Here is a 14,133-nt window from a genome sequence, read left to right as displayed (position 1 = left end):
AGGAGAGGAAGGGGTGGGAAAACCGACGGGAAACTTCTCCTCAGAGCCGTCCTGACAGGTGCGATTTCCCCTGCTTTCTCCTTTGGGGGGGTGTTTGCCTCAGCACCTGTCTGCAAGGAGAGGGAGAAAAGCGGATTTTTTTTCTTTTCTTAGCGTATCGGTGATCACAGGAGCGGCCCCGGGACCCCGCCCGCCCGCTCCCGCCGCAGCCCCGCACAGGCGCCCCGGCGCACCGGGGACCCTCCCGCCCTGAGGAAGGGTAGCACTGACGGCCCCTAAGCCGCCGCCAAATTGCTCAATCGGACGCGGCGAGGTCGTGCAAAATACAATGATTTAAAATTATTTTCCAGGAAAGTAGCGGAAATAGATTGGATTACGTTGACCCCGGTCCTTGAGTATGCCTTATCCTGCTTGCAGACCCAGTACCTCGAGCGCGAACCTCTGACAAGGGGAACATTGTCCTCATCAGCTAACACTGATACCACAAAACTCAGCTGATTGTAAATGTAAAGCAAATAAAATGTAGATGGGTTTATTTTTCCGGAATAACTGTTTTGTTTCATATAAAAATACATGGTTTTAACTTTTAAGAAAAACTGTGGTTTTTTCCACAGCATAGCTGGGAGGGAGGGTACTTTGTTGAGCACCATCCAGTAGTCATAACAGCCCACAGCCATCACTGGAAAAGACTAGACACAGTTTTGTGGCAGAACTCTGATCAGAAGCCTGCTGAAAGTCTTCACTCCCCCTCACCTGACACTCCAAGGAAGAAAACACCGTTTAGTAATACCCATGGAATCCTTTGGCCATTCTGCTTGTTGAGAAAACAACTGTGGCTTGAGTATGGAATCCTGTGAAACACACTCGAGCATAGTAGAAGCTCAGCTTTTTAATGTGAGTTGACTTTGTCCAAAAGAAGGCTAGCCAAGGATTCATAATCCAGAGGAACATTTGTGACAGGCAGCTCTGTCCCAAATGAGATCAAAGAGCCTTTCAGCCTGCCCTGAACCAGGTAAAAATACAGCATGAAGATTCCCAGCAACAAAATATGGAAAGCAGATCAGAAACAAGGTGTTCACAATGTTCACAATGATCTGTTTCTCAGATTGCTCCAGTATTTTCTTTCAGACTTCATCCTGTTTAGGCTGCTCATCAGTCACCCACAAAACTCATGTGGCTTAAGAATTTATTTCAGCTTTTCAGACAGCAACAATTAAAGCATAAAATTCCTTGCCACTTCACCATCATTCTTGAATTTCCCTTTGTCTGAGGGGTCAGTGTTCAAAGCATCTCACTTCTAAAATTTTAAGCAATTTCACATTGCATGTTTCACCTTCTTAGTGCATTCTATTCTGACTCTATACTCCAGCATAGCCTGACCTCTGAGCTATTTATTCTATTCAGGCAAATTTTGCACTTCCCCCCCCCCAGTATCTGATGTATTTACACACTTCTGTAGGTGGCATTTTACCCTACTTCCCTCTCCTCTAGTGACAGATACACTATCTGCGTCTCCCATGCCATGTTCTTTAAAAGTCTTAAAACAGATTATGGGTTGTTAACTGTTAGGGGTTTTTTTCTTATCTTTTTCCTTCAAACATTGTTCCTCACCCTGCTGTTAACCATTTGGTCTAGCTCAAAATCTCTTCATTTGAATTTCAGAGAGTTCCTCTGGGGGACCATCACTGGTAGGAGGTTAAGCTTAATTGCGCAGTGATCAGTTATCAGTGCAGATCCCGTTGTAGTCTTTGCTGATAGCTGTTAACAACTCCGAACCTATTCAAGGCCTCCGAAGAGCGCACTTCTGCTGGCAGCAAAACAAGATCTGAAAACTTACAGCCTTATGTGTTGCTCCTCCAGACCATTTGTAGTGTTTTCAGTCAACCAGCCATTGCTGGGATGGCTAATAATCTCTTTGTCTATTTCATGAGTTAGCTCACTAACACCATTGTTACCGTGATGGTGGTGGTGAAGTAAAAAACTATATGCTACTTCTATTACTAGAAGTGTGAAACCAAACATAATAAAATCCACAAATAGCTCCTGTCTAATACCCCATCCCAGTGCACTAACAGCTCCATAGAAAAGATGCTAAAAGTGTATTCAGTTCTGTAGACAGGAAGAAGTAAAGTGGAGGTAAATAAACTCTTGTAAAGATCTTGGAAAAGTGGATTGGTGAAGGGTAGAGGAAACAGCAAAAGCCGTTAAATGTTTGAATAACAAAAGTAATCTCAGGATAACCATTATTACTCCATCTGTGCTGGAAAAAAAAGGTGCAGATGGAACAGAGAAAAATCACTCAAACTTCTTCAGAGATGCATAATACTGTGCAGTTAGAATGTTCCAGGGTACTAGATAAAGACTAGCAACGCAGCTAGAAAAGCATCTTACTAAATACAGTCTGGAATGTAATTTGCTTTGCTCTTTGCTTTCATGTTTTCATCTTAAAGATTTTCAAAATCTAATAAAGTAGAAACTCTTTTCTTGAAGGAGTAGGAGAGGGATGGAATTTATTCCCAAACCAGACAGGTTTTCCAGGTAAAAAAGTGAATCAGGATGGAGCTTTCAAATGAGGCTGGTCTTGCCTTTTAACAGACAGCATGAGGCTGGTGCACTGTATTGGCTTTGGCTGGGACACAGTTAATTTTCATTGCACTAGTTGGTGTGGGGCTGTATTTTGGACTTGTGCTGAAAACTGTTGATAACACAGGGACGTTTTTGTTATTGCTGAGCAGGGCTAACACAGCATCAAGGTTTCTCTTCTGCTCCTCACCCCACCCCACCAGTGAGGAGGTTGGGGGTGCACAGGGGAGTTGGGAGGGGACACAGCCAGCACAGCTGACCCCAGCTGACCCAGGGGATATTCCATGCCCTGTGGCATCATGCTCAGCGTGTACAGTGGGGGGACGAAAAAAGAAGGGGAGATGTTTTGAGTGATGCTGTTTGTCTTCCCAAATCACCGTTCATGTGATGGAGCCCTGCTCTCCTAGGGATGGCTGGACACCTGTCTGCCCATGGGAAGGGGTGAATTAATTCCTTGGTTTGCTTTGCCTGTACATATAGCTTTTGCTTTATCTGTTAAACTGTCTTTATCTCAGCACATGAGTTTTCTCACTTTTATGATTCTCTCCCCCCTCCCATTGGAGGTAGGGAGGGAGCAAGTGGCTGTGTGGGCTTTCATTGCTGGCTGGGATTAGACCATGACATGCACCAAGACAATAGTGAGGCCAAGGACTGTTGTTTGAGACAATAAATAGATCTGGTATCACCAAGTGCCAGGTTTTGTCAGAGACCTCTCAAAGAGGAAACTAGTACCTCATTGTTACAGGCAAAAGCCAGAGCATCTTTTCTTTATGCAGAGTGATCTCATCAGTTTCTTGAAGAGCAAGGAAGGCTTCTAGAGGTCTTTGGTTTGAGAAGCATATGGAGAATTTGAGATAGAAAAGCCATTCCTGTGCAACTTATACGCTGCAGGTAAGAAGACAGATTATCAGAACAATGCCAAGGAATCAGGGTTCAACTCAGCTGTAGCCACTAAATTAAGATTCTACAACACAAACTGATAGCCGTGGAGACGGCTCTACATTTTGTTTAGGCAGCTTAGTGTCCCTCCAGTAATCAGTGTAGCATCTGAGTGCTGTGTTTCCCACTATTTTTAAAGCTTGTGATCATAAACACCTCAAAATGTTTCTGACTACTATTCTTTTATTCACTATCTTTTATTCTTTTATCACTTGCATTAGCAGATGTGTAACTTTACCTGACTTCATTAGCTGAAAAATCCATTCTCAGAGGGGAAGTCTGTAATATAAGATATTCTAAAATAAAGATAAAAGCTGTCCCTCTATCTTATTCACAGGTAAAAAAAAAGGGAAAAAAGAAAATACTATTTCTTCTTAGCCTATTCATAAGTGCATAAAAAGTCAATTAAGACAGTCCATAAAAATTGAAGAGGAAAGGCTTTAAAAGTCCACTGATAGGTTTTCTATTAGGCTAATACCTTAAAGCTTCCTTAGCACTTTCCACCAAATCATTTTATTTGGCTTTATGAACACCTCTGGAGCTCGGTATTACATCTTTTTAATATTTGAGGAGATCAACAGTATAAGTACCAGACTCTTGGAAAAGTCAAGCAACATTTTGAGACAATGTTTGTAAAAGCAATTAGCCCCAGAGGAGTAAAAGCCTACTTAAAGCAGAAAGAAGTGGAGATTTCAGACTTTTTAGGTGTCTATTTAACTTTCAAGATAACTCATGTCTGTAATACAAAAATGTAAGATTAGACATAATTGAGAATCAAACTACAAGTTTGATGAGAACACAGCAGCCATGGTCAGCTTTAAAACATCTTTTCAGTGTTCTTTTTTTACACTGGCTTCTCGCTATATTCTAGATAAAATCCAAATGGCTTTTTTCACCTTACCAGGGCTACACAGCCCAGTTCCAAGCTACCTGAGAGACCTGGAGTTCCTGGAACAGCTTCCACACATTGGATTCAGCAGCCTCAACCACAAGAGCTCCAGGTGCACATTTTCCAATATTACCATAACAAATCAAGTTTATTCAAAATACAGCTTTTCTAAAGTATCCTAGGACACCACTCCCAAACTTCAGCTACACACCACCATTAAAAAAAACCTCTTGTGGTTACTACACAAACAGGTTATACCCTTATTTCAGAAAGTTCAGTTACACCAAAGAAGTAACTGACACTGGCTTTGGCACTCCTGGTCTCCATCCCAGAGCTGAGTTCAGGCTGTAAGTTTTGAAGAAGAAAATCAAGGCCTGGAATGCAACTCATTTTTCTAAGTTTGCTAGATGGTGAAGATTGCATATGCTGTTGTGCTTCATCCAAAAGCTAAAAAAATAATTGAAGCTAGATGACTGCTAAGATAGGATAGCAGCTCCAAGAAAAAAAAGGACAGTAGAAAACTATTTTTCAGTGCTGCTATGTAAAACCATCAGAAATGAGTGACGAGGTTCTCTAAAGCCATCTAAATGCAAAGACCAATCGAAAATATACAACCACTGAGAAAACGGTACTTTTTTCATATGTTTTGATCTCACCATCACTCTATTATTTGCTTTGCCTGAGTTCAGATTCAGTTGCTTGCTCTTCATCCATGAGCTAATTCCATCTAAGTATTGGGTCATCCCGATAATTGAAGTTACATGAAAAAGGCAAGTGAATGAAGTAAAGCTGATTATTCAAAAAGGAAAAAAAAAGTGACAGGAATTTTAAAGCTAGATTACATGAATTTTGCTCATCTCAAAAATGCAGGAAATTATTTTCCTTGAATTCTGCAAGATCAAGTGTGCCACTGATTAAAACTTTGTCTACTGAAGTGGAAGAGCAGAACACTGATGAGTTTGATTGTCCTGCAAGCAAGATATTTTCAATGAGACTGTTAACAAAATGAAGCCACTATGATAATTTAATTCCTAGTTCAGGCCTTCCAGCAGCTTTTCAACATGAGTAATCTCCATCAGTTCAATACCCCCAAAATTATAAATAACAGCCAGTGAATACATGCCATTCAAATGTCAGTAGGCATGAACTTATGAGGTAGTTCATAACTTTTATAGCCTCACCACCAATTAACAATGTAAATAAATTGCTAAAGCTCTATCAGATTATAATTTCCCCAAAATAACATTCCTGTGATTAGGTTTCTGTGATTATAGTTATGAAGTAACTAATCAGAGGTGGGGGGGAATCCTAGAATAACCCAAATTAGCAAGAATCAAGACGGTTGGTTTGTCATGAGTCCCTGCCTCTAGTGTAAGTATCTTTACATCTGAGAACCCCCCCAGCTATTCTTCTGAGTACATTCAGCTCGTTAGCAAACTACTGAGTGATAAAAAAGGAGTGAACTCAGCATTATTTTATCAGTCACGGTAAAGATGTTGTCTAAGGACTGATGTACTGAAAGGTGTGAGGAGATCTCATCAGTGCTCAGATAATGAAAAAAGCAGGAGGTTGCATCATTCAGCACATTCTTCAAAGCTCATTGATAAAGCAGTAGCACCTTCCCATCACAAACTGTATTACAGATTCAAACAATATTTGGCTACTCCTTTGGTACTATACGCTTTATCACATGGGAAGGAACGTGGAGGAGGGAGGAAGACAGACTCCCAGCCACACAGGGTAGAACTTGGGGAAATTGCATTTAACTGTCGTTTGCACAATCCCAAGAAAAGCTTTGATCAATACAGAATTCCATTTTTACACAAGAAATACCACAAAGAGGCAGCAAAGCTTCAGAAATAATTGATAGATATTTCAAAGGGTTTTGACAGAACACTAACTTTGGATTTCTTCAATGATATCATATTTGAGCCAATTAAGAAAAACAAACCTTGCTAGGAGAAAACCTAGGCAGCCATTTGTACCAGAAATGGTTTTGCAGCTTGTAAGCCCATGTCGTTTTTTTTTACATATTGACCAAAATCAAGGGAAAGAATAAATTGTTTTTCTCAAAGCAGGTTTTTTCAATGTTTTTTAAGTAGTAAGAACAAAGATTTGCTGCTTTGTTCCTCATTTAGGAAATTCTACTCCTAGAAAACCCAGCATTTATAGAGTTGTTTTTATGATCAAATTAGTTTGCTAAAAATAAAAGCAAATTAATTTCTGAGACCTCCCTGTACCTAATGAGAGATCTAAACATTAGTCTCATATCAAGCCAGTAGACTACAAACATTTGGATCCTTAAGCTTTACTTGAAAAATAATATCCATTACAGGCAATTATTTTGTGAAGAAAAAATGTAATGAATGAGATCTCAAAGTGGTATTTTCCTATTCACTTTTCCTTCCATAATTCTCCAGAAACAAGCAGGATTTCCGTAGGCTGCAGAGGAGTCAGAACCACCACATTACTGTTCAACCTTGTATATGACAATGCTTGAGAATGCAGAGAACAGACATTTAAATAGTGTTTGGATTTACATAGCAGCAAGTCCAGCAAGGAGCTTTAGAGCAGAAACACTTTAATACTTGTTTGCTTATAAGGAGAAACTGTTCATTGCCCATAAATTTACAGAATATTAAATGTCAGTTTTCAACAAACAGGGTATATATTGTGAACATCAAGACTGGAATTTTAAATTCTTGCCAATTCTTATATTTGATTTCTGCTCTTAATCAAATTATTTGTTTAAAGTATGTAGAAGTAGCAGTAATTTGAGTTTACCTCCATTATATTGTATAACCAGTAACGCATTGGAACAAAGCTGTCAATGCTCTCTTGGACAGCTGCTTAGAGAAACATGTCGTGACTCACTGCTTCAAACCTGCTGCTGCTGCTGTACAAATTATAAACCTTTCTGTACAAATTGTAAGCCTTTCAGGAAGGGTTCACAGGGCAATAATGTCTTTAAAAGAACGACACTATCCCTGTCCCAGTAAAGCCTTATCAGTTACTTGTTATTCAACATGCAAAATGAAACAACCTCAAAGATACCATTCTAAGGTTTAAAGGTCAAATTTAGTCTGTAAGTCTTTAAAGTCATACACAAATTTTGATAGCAAACACTAGCATCTTCATAAAGCTGAAAAGGTTGATATTTTTGAGGTTAAAACTTTATTAATATAAGAAAAAGTGGTTTAACTACACAGCTGAATATTTAAATAGACAAAGCATTCAGGAAATACGTCCGCCAGTAGCCCTCCACTCAATGGAGCCCAGTAAGAGCCGATGCTCTAAGTGTTTATTGTTTATGCTGCTGGAAGCAATGAGGCTGGGAACATGAATGGAATAGGCTCACAAAATAAACACTTAATTCAAATGGAAGGCAAGAGGCCTACTTTAGCTAAAGGAATAAGACCAACCCAAAATAACACATTTAAAGCCACAAGAAATATTTATTATCAACATTAATTTGTGCTATGTTTTATTTTTCTATACAACAAAACTACTGCATAGCTTTCACAGCTGGAAGAGCCACTCAGAGCTGAGATGTACACAAATGAAAATTATTTTATCATCTGTCCAACATACATTGTGTTCCTGAGAAACCACTATATTTGAGTTGAAGCCGTAAGGTCAGAACACCTACAATCAGCAAAACTAGTCTTGTTACTGCTGCTACAGGAATGTTATTTTACTGCTGTTACCATATTTAGTTTAATCCCTTGATAATGGAAGCTTGGATCTCCTTGATGCCAACCACTTATCTCAAATGCATCAGTGCCAATTAAGAGGCAGCCCAAGCTTGTCATTTGTGAAAGGAAAAGTGAAGAGAGGGGCAAATGCTCTCATAATGGTTTCATTCTGGTTTTAAAGCTGCTTGTTTCAAGCTTAGTAATATGAGGCATTTGTATTACTGGGAACCAATGCCCAGTTCTAGGAACAGTTCCAGGAAGCATACACACCCCAAAACAAAGCCACCAGAGGTACTAGTAGAAAAATGAACTAGGTTGACCAAGTAGATCATTTTTCCCCTCTGCTTCACATAAATCTCATGTCACATACATAGTCATGAAGTCAAATAATTTTAGTCAATAAACTACCAGAGTAAGTTAAATAATTTTGAAAGGTCAACAAACTACCAGAGTACGATTATACTTCTAATAGTAAAATATGTTTATTATTAAAACTCTCAGCTGTTCTAAAACCAAGATAAATGTCTACTCAAAAACTACAGTAAGTGAATAAATTTGCGTACTTTAGAATATAACTCTCTGCTTTCTACTGTCATGGTGTGGGGTATGGCTTTTTATTGCTATATGTTATCAGAAATGAACTAGAGCAATCTGATTACAAATTAATAATTGTAGCTGGACTGGATGGAAGGAAAACTCTTTGCCCTTTAACTTTTGCTGCAGTATCTTTTCAAATGACACAGTGAAAGCTAATTTCACTTTAAGCTGCATTTCTTATGGCAAATAACGAGCAGTTTCCAGTATGCACTGTGTAGCAGTGCAGGTTGAAAGTTACACATCACAAACCAAAGCTATGTCACAAGCCCTGATGCCAAAATGGGAGGTGGTGATACAGAACGTACCAACCCAGGCTGGCCCACACCAGCTACTTTCTAACTTCCATGAATGGGCACAGGTCCAAAGAACGAAGACGTTCCTGTAAACCCCAAAGGACCGTCAGCATCTGTCTTTAGCACTGCAGTACCTACAGATCTCCCAAAAGCAAGAGTTCAGGGGCTTTTATGACATCAGACTGTGGCAAAGCATGGAGTCACCATTTATTCTATTCCCTGACAAAAATTCTAAGTGCTATAAAATCCCTACAAATCTAAACACAGTATTAACTGGTTGCTTCTTTGTATCTCCATAATGAAGATATGCACCTAATCACATCTACTTAGCCATTAGTAACTACCTCTGTGTCTAACAAACCTAAATACAGTTACTACCTCACGCCAATACTAACCCTTTACTGCTCTGAGGTATTACACAGCAGCACAATTAAGACAGAAGACTTCCTCTTTTCAAAAAATATACTCCTTTGACTTAGTACTGTTTTCCTGTCATCTAATCCGTATTTTCAAAAGTCCCACACTATAAATAGTTTATTATATACAAACCAAATATTTTCAAAAAACATCAGAATGTCTGTAATAAAAAGATCACTCTAAGTAAACAACACATCATTTTTCCTTTTAGATTGTTCCAAAGCAGATAACCAGTTAATCCTAAGGAGCAGTTCCTCTCTACTCCAAAACACACGAACTCCCTGGCTAGCAGTCTAAACACTCTGAAGTGGCATCACTGAGGCAGAGAACACAGCAGAACAGCAAATGCTGCAGCTGCTCAGGGCACCTCTGTACTTTACCTGGGAACCGTCACTCCACAGACTAGCAGAAAGAGCCCAGGTGTCTTGTAGTCAGTTGTGGCTTTTCACAGAACAAAACAGAAGAAACTGAATTTCTATTTGACACCAGCAAACTCCTGATTTCCAACTTTTCCCCTTATTTACTGCATTCTGCATAAGTATGTAAGGACAAGCAGCCAGAGCTCTGATGATGGGCAGAGCTGCGAGTATTTTTAACATGTTTAAGAGGGAGGCAGCAACCTCCCCATGCTCATAGATAAAGCAGTCTAATTCCTACACCTCCTTCTTGGTCTCTTTATTTCTCTGGGCAACCTTGACATTTCTCCCATCAGAAAAATGGGAACAAGGTTTTACCTGTTAACACTGAACTTAAAAAAACCCAGAGCTACTCTCAAACCCAAGTTCCTCTGCACACATCTGCTGTACCAGAGACAGCAGTAGCTAAGGAGGCAGCTCCTGATACAGCTTCCCTTTAGGAGTCAGGAAACATCTTTCTTCAAGAAGCCCTACTGTCCCTGTCATTACTCCTTCAGAGATAGAGAGTGACTCCTTAGACACCTGGCTACCCTCCCATTGCTATATGGCTCTACAATTACATCAAAAGTGAGATTTGCAGTAACTCTAAGGTATCCACAGTGATTTAAGTGAGTCTGTGTTTCTGCCCTGAATGCCTGAATGCCCTCAGTTGAGATGAGTACTGGGCAGCACACCTGCACAAAGCCACTCCGACCCCGGGGCCATTCTCCACTACTCGATCCTTTGCGAAGGAATGACTCCATATGCAGCACACATAGTCCCCTATAAGAAAATGCTGTAGTCCTAAACCCAAGTATTTCGAGTGCTGTGTTTGTCAGTTCTTCAGTAAAGGAGAGTGTTTTTCAGGAATACACAAGTGTCATGCAAGTATCAAATGCAATAGGTTCTCCAGGTGTCAAGGCTTCCATGTCTTCCTGAAGTACTATCCCCCAGATTCCATCAGCATCCCAGCAGGAAAGCTGTTTCCTGTTGCTCACAGGAGGGGTGGGGGCACCAGGCCTGCTCTGTCCCCGGTGACAGCTGGAACACCACCAGCCTTCCAATTAAGCCCAGGTGTCACCAGCCTAATTGGAAGGTGGCAGGGTTGCACAGCTGTCAGACGACATGAGTTTGGCCAGTAGTATTTGCATTCCTGGTAGCAAAGGCAGAGCAGAGTGAAAGATCCCAGGTCAGCTGTCACAGCCCAAGCTGAGCTTGTAGGTATGACAATTCAAGGAAAAAGAAAAGCACCAAAAACAAGCCAACGTCTCTCCTGTGTCAAGTTCCACTCACAGCCATAGCCATCTGCTTCCCCTATCCCCAAGGACCCAAGCTACAGCAGCTGATGCCAGCTGGTTCTGGGGTCCCTGAGGCATTTCATGCAGAGAATTTTCTGTGGCCCTTGCCAGACCTAGGGAAAGTCATGCAGAAGGTGGTTCTACACTGTTCAGCTGAAGGCTGCACACAAATACTAGAGAAATTCTTACCTGGGGAGCAGCCAGTTTTCAGCATTGCACAAAGCAGCCCCCTCTGCTCCCCAAATAGAGGATAAGCAAGTTATCAGGAAACCCCACATACCCAGCCCGAGTCATCCTAGAGCAAGAATTTGCAAAACTAACACTTGCATGTTCAGCAATACTAGTTTGAAATCCAGTTGCTTAAGAAGTTCAGAATTCCTGGTTTAAATAAAATCCCTTCTAACTGCAGTCAAAAATACAATCCAGTTCAACATTTTATGCAGAGTGAAGCTCTTTCCTTCCTTCCTACTGAAAATGGTTTGGTAGGGCAGGAAAGTCCAGACTCATCTCACACTCCCTCTCACTTAGCAAACCCAAGACAGACTCCCAAGTCCCACTGCGTATAATAAATCCAAATTTTAATCATCTGACATTTTTATCTTCACTATTACTATTTCAGTTGCTAACAAAGTTTTAAAAACTTCTCTACTCCCCATCATATAAACAGCAATTAAAAAAAAAAAGTTGGAACTGGAAGAAAATCCTCAAATTATTCCAAGTAATTTTATAGCCCCCTGCTATATAGGATAGGGTACCCCAAATATCAGTGCTTAAAATTAGTCTGAGGTTAGTTACCAGCTCTGCAAACATAACCTATTTTTGCTTCAGCCTTACAGCATGACAACAGCACACCTCTCTTCCTAAGGGAACCAGTTTCAGCAAGAGCTGATCCAGCTGCTCTTTGGCAGAAGGACCAAAGCTCAGTGTATTCCAGGGGGAGGGAAAAATTGAAATCTGATCAAATTCATTAAACCACAGAATGGTTTGGGTTCAACCAGACCTTAAAGATCATCTAGTTCCAACCCTCCTGCCATGGGCAAGAACACCTTCCACTAGACCAGGCTGCTCAAAGCCCCATCCCACTTGACCTGGAAAACTCCAGGGACTGGGCACCCACAACTTCTCTGGACAATCTGCTGCAGTGCCTCACCACCTTCACAGTGACAAATTTCTTCCTTATGTCAAATCTCAATCTACACTCTGCTAGAGTAAAATCACTGGCCCTTGCCCTGTCACTGGTAAAATTTTTTACCATAGGCCCTGGTAAAAAGCCCCATTCTTTCTTCTAAAACATCTGGAGGTATTTTAAGGCCACAATAAGGTCTCCTCCTTCTTTTCTCCAAGCTGAACACCACCAACTTTCTCAGCCTGTCCTCCTAAGAGAGGTGCTCCAGCCTTCTGATCAAATTTTACTACAAATTCCCCATGGGATTATGCTGTCAAATCATATTTCACAAAAAATCACTACAAAATTACAACAGTGCAGTGTGATTTGACCTACAGTGTCACTTATGCTATTGTTTGCGTTGATCCTAAACAGTACCTGAACATTGCCCAGCAGGGCAATTTCTACCTGGCCATACACCCTTTACTTTATAGGACACGCTACTACAGTTCTGTCTGAGAAATATTTTGGGCTATGTTGGAAGAAAGCATTCTCCTAACACATCTGCATGCATTTTCATTTTTCCTAAATAATTTTAACAAGTTTGCAAGGGATCAACATTGTATGCATCATATTATATCATCATTGTGCTGCTTAAACATCTGCACTTTAAATATTAAAATATTAAACTACTGCCATGTCAATCAGACAGCAGTTTAATGAGAGACTAAATGGGCTTCTCATATTTCAATCAGAACAACAGAAATACTGACATACTGTGGCACAAAATTAGTATAAATAGACTTTATTGAAGTCAGTACCCTTGTACTGAAGCCAAAGATTGTGTCTACAGAAGCACAAGTTGTAACATTTCACAACTTCTAAAAGGAATGTCAACAATTACAACGATCATGCATACCATGGTCGATAATCACATTTTTAGAAGCATTTTCAACCATTTCTAAAGAAATGCTTATAACATTGTTATATATAGAACTACTTTCAATAAACTGCAAAACATTGATTAGCTTTTCCAGTATGAGCTACAGTGTCAACACAAAAGGGAGGCATAAATGTTTAATTTATGAAATCAGAATGGAATATTTACTGTAAAGAAAAATTAAAAAGCTTTCAAATAAAGGCCATTATTGAACCAAAGTGAAGAGCACAACTTGAACTTTGAATCCTTTCATCTCTTAAAGCTGTCCTCTGAATAACTTCAGTTCAAAGCATAAATTCAGTACTGTGAGTATTCCTTGGACTGAAGTTTGGCAATGATGCGATCCAACTGTCTCTTTGCTTCACACTGTGGAAAATTGCTCATGTCATAATATTGAGGGGCAATTTTCACCAGCCTGTCAAAAAAGGAAAAGCTTGTTACTGATAATCAAACTTTAAGATGCACCTTACAGAAATTCTACAACTGAAGGAAACGAAGGTTATCCATTATTTTCAGCTCATTCTGCAGTTTTAAGACTAACTGAAGTTTACACACATGCTCACGCATTTAAAATAGCGGTGCCATCCTGAGCAAGTGTCTAAGTCCAAAGCAAAAAGCACACACACAAGTCTCACGAGAGGCTCCTGTTTGGCCATATGCCCCTTACAGACTCTTGCTGCTGCTTCAGTACCTGCCATGGTAACCCACACAGCCAGAGCCACCGCTTAATGTCAGAGTCCGTCAGCCACAGAAGTCAATGCAAACATCCATGTTTTGCGTCAGAGTACAGTTCAGCCGTAGCCATTTTAAACTTAAAAATCCAACCAAGGCCATAGGATCCTGCTTTAGGCTAGACAGTGTTTGTTGAAACAAGATTTCTAAGCCGGGATTCAAACACATTGTACATTAAGATACTACAGATTATATATATATATATTTAATTATATATGCTGTGTTTTCCAGCTTATGAATCCAAACTCCT

At 40.1% G+C, this 14,133-nt stretch overlaps 1 protein-coding gene and 1 long non-coding RNA gene across 2 annotated transcripts in view; one reads left to right on the top strand and one right to left on the bottom strand.

Annotated features, from left to right (window-relative positions):
* Window positions 1-2: 2 nt before the first annotated feature.
* LOC108445018 lies at window positions 3-583 on the top strand. The gene is made up of 2 exons (XR_001859745.1): window positions 3-58; window positions 154-583. It is a non-coding gene; the product is annotated as an uncharacterized LOC108445018 (long non-coding RNA).
* A 7,263-nt stretch (window positions 584-7,846) lies between these two features.
* DHX15 (DEAH-box helicase 15) overlaps window positions 7,847-14,133 on the bottom strand; it is a 46,276-nt gene continuing 39,989 nt past the window's right edge. The window contains exon 13 of the mRNA XM_008645124.2: window positions 7,847-13,566. Coding sequence (XP_008643346.2) covers window positions 13,449-13,566 — 118 coding nt within the window. The 3' untranslated portion in view covers window positions 7,847-13,448. The remainder of the gene's footprint in view (window positions 13,567-14,133) is intronic.

This window comes from Corvus brachyrhynchos, unplaced genomic scaffold, assembly GCF_000691975.1.
Source record: "Corvus brachyrhynchos isolate BGI_N302 unplaced genomic scaffold, ASM69197v1 scaffold80, whole genome shotgun sequence".
NCBI classification, from domain to species: Eukaryota; Metazoa; Chordata; class Aves; order Passeriformes; family Corvidae; genus Corvus; species Corvus brachyrhynchos.
This window is presented reverse-complemented; position numbering and strand designations above follow the sequence as displayed.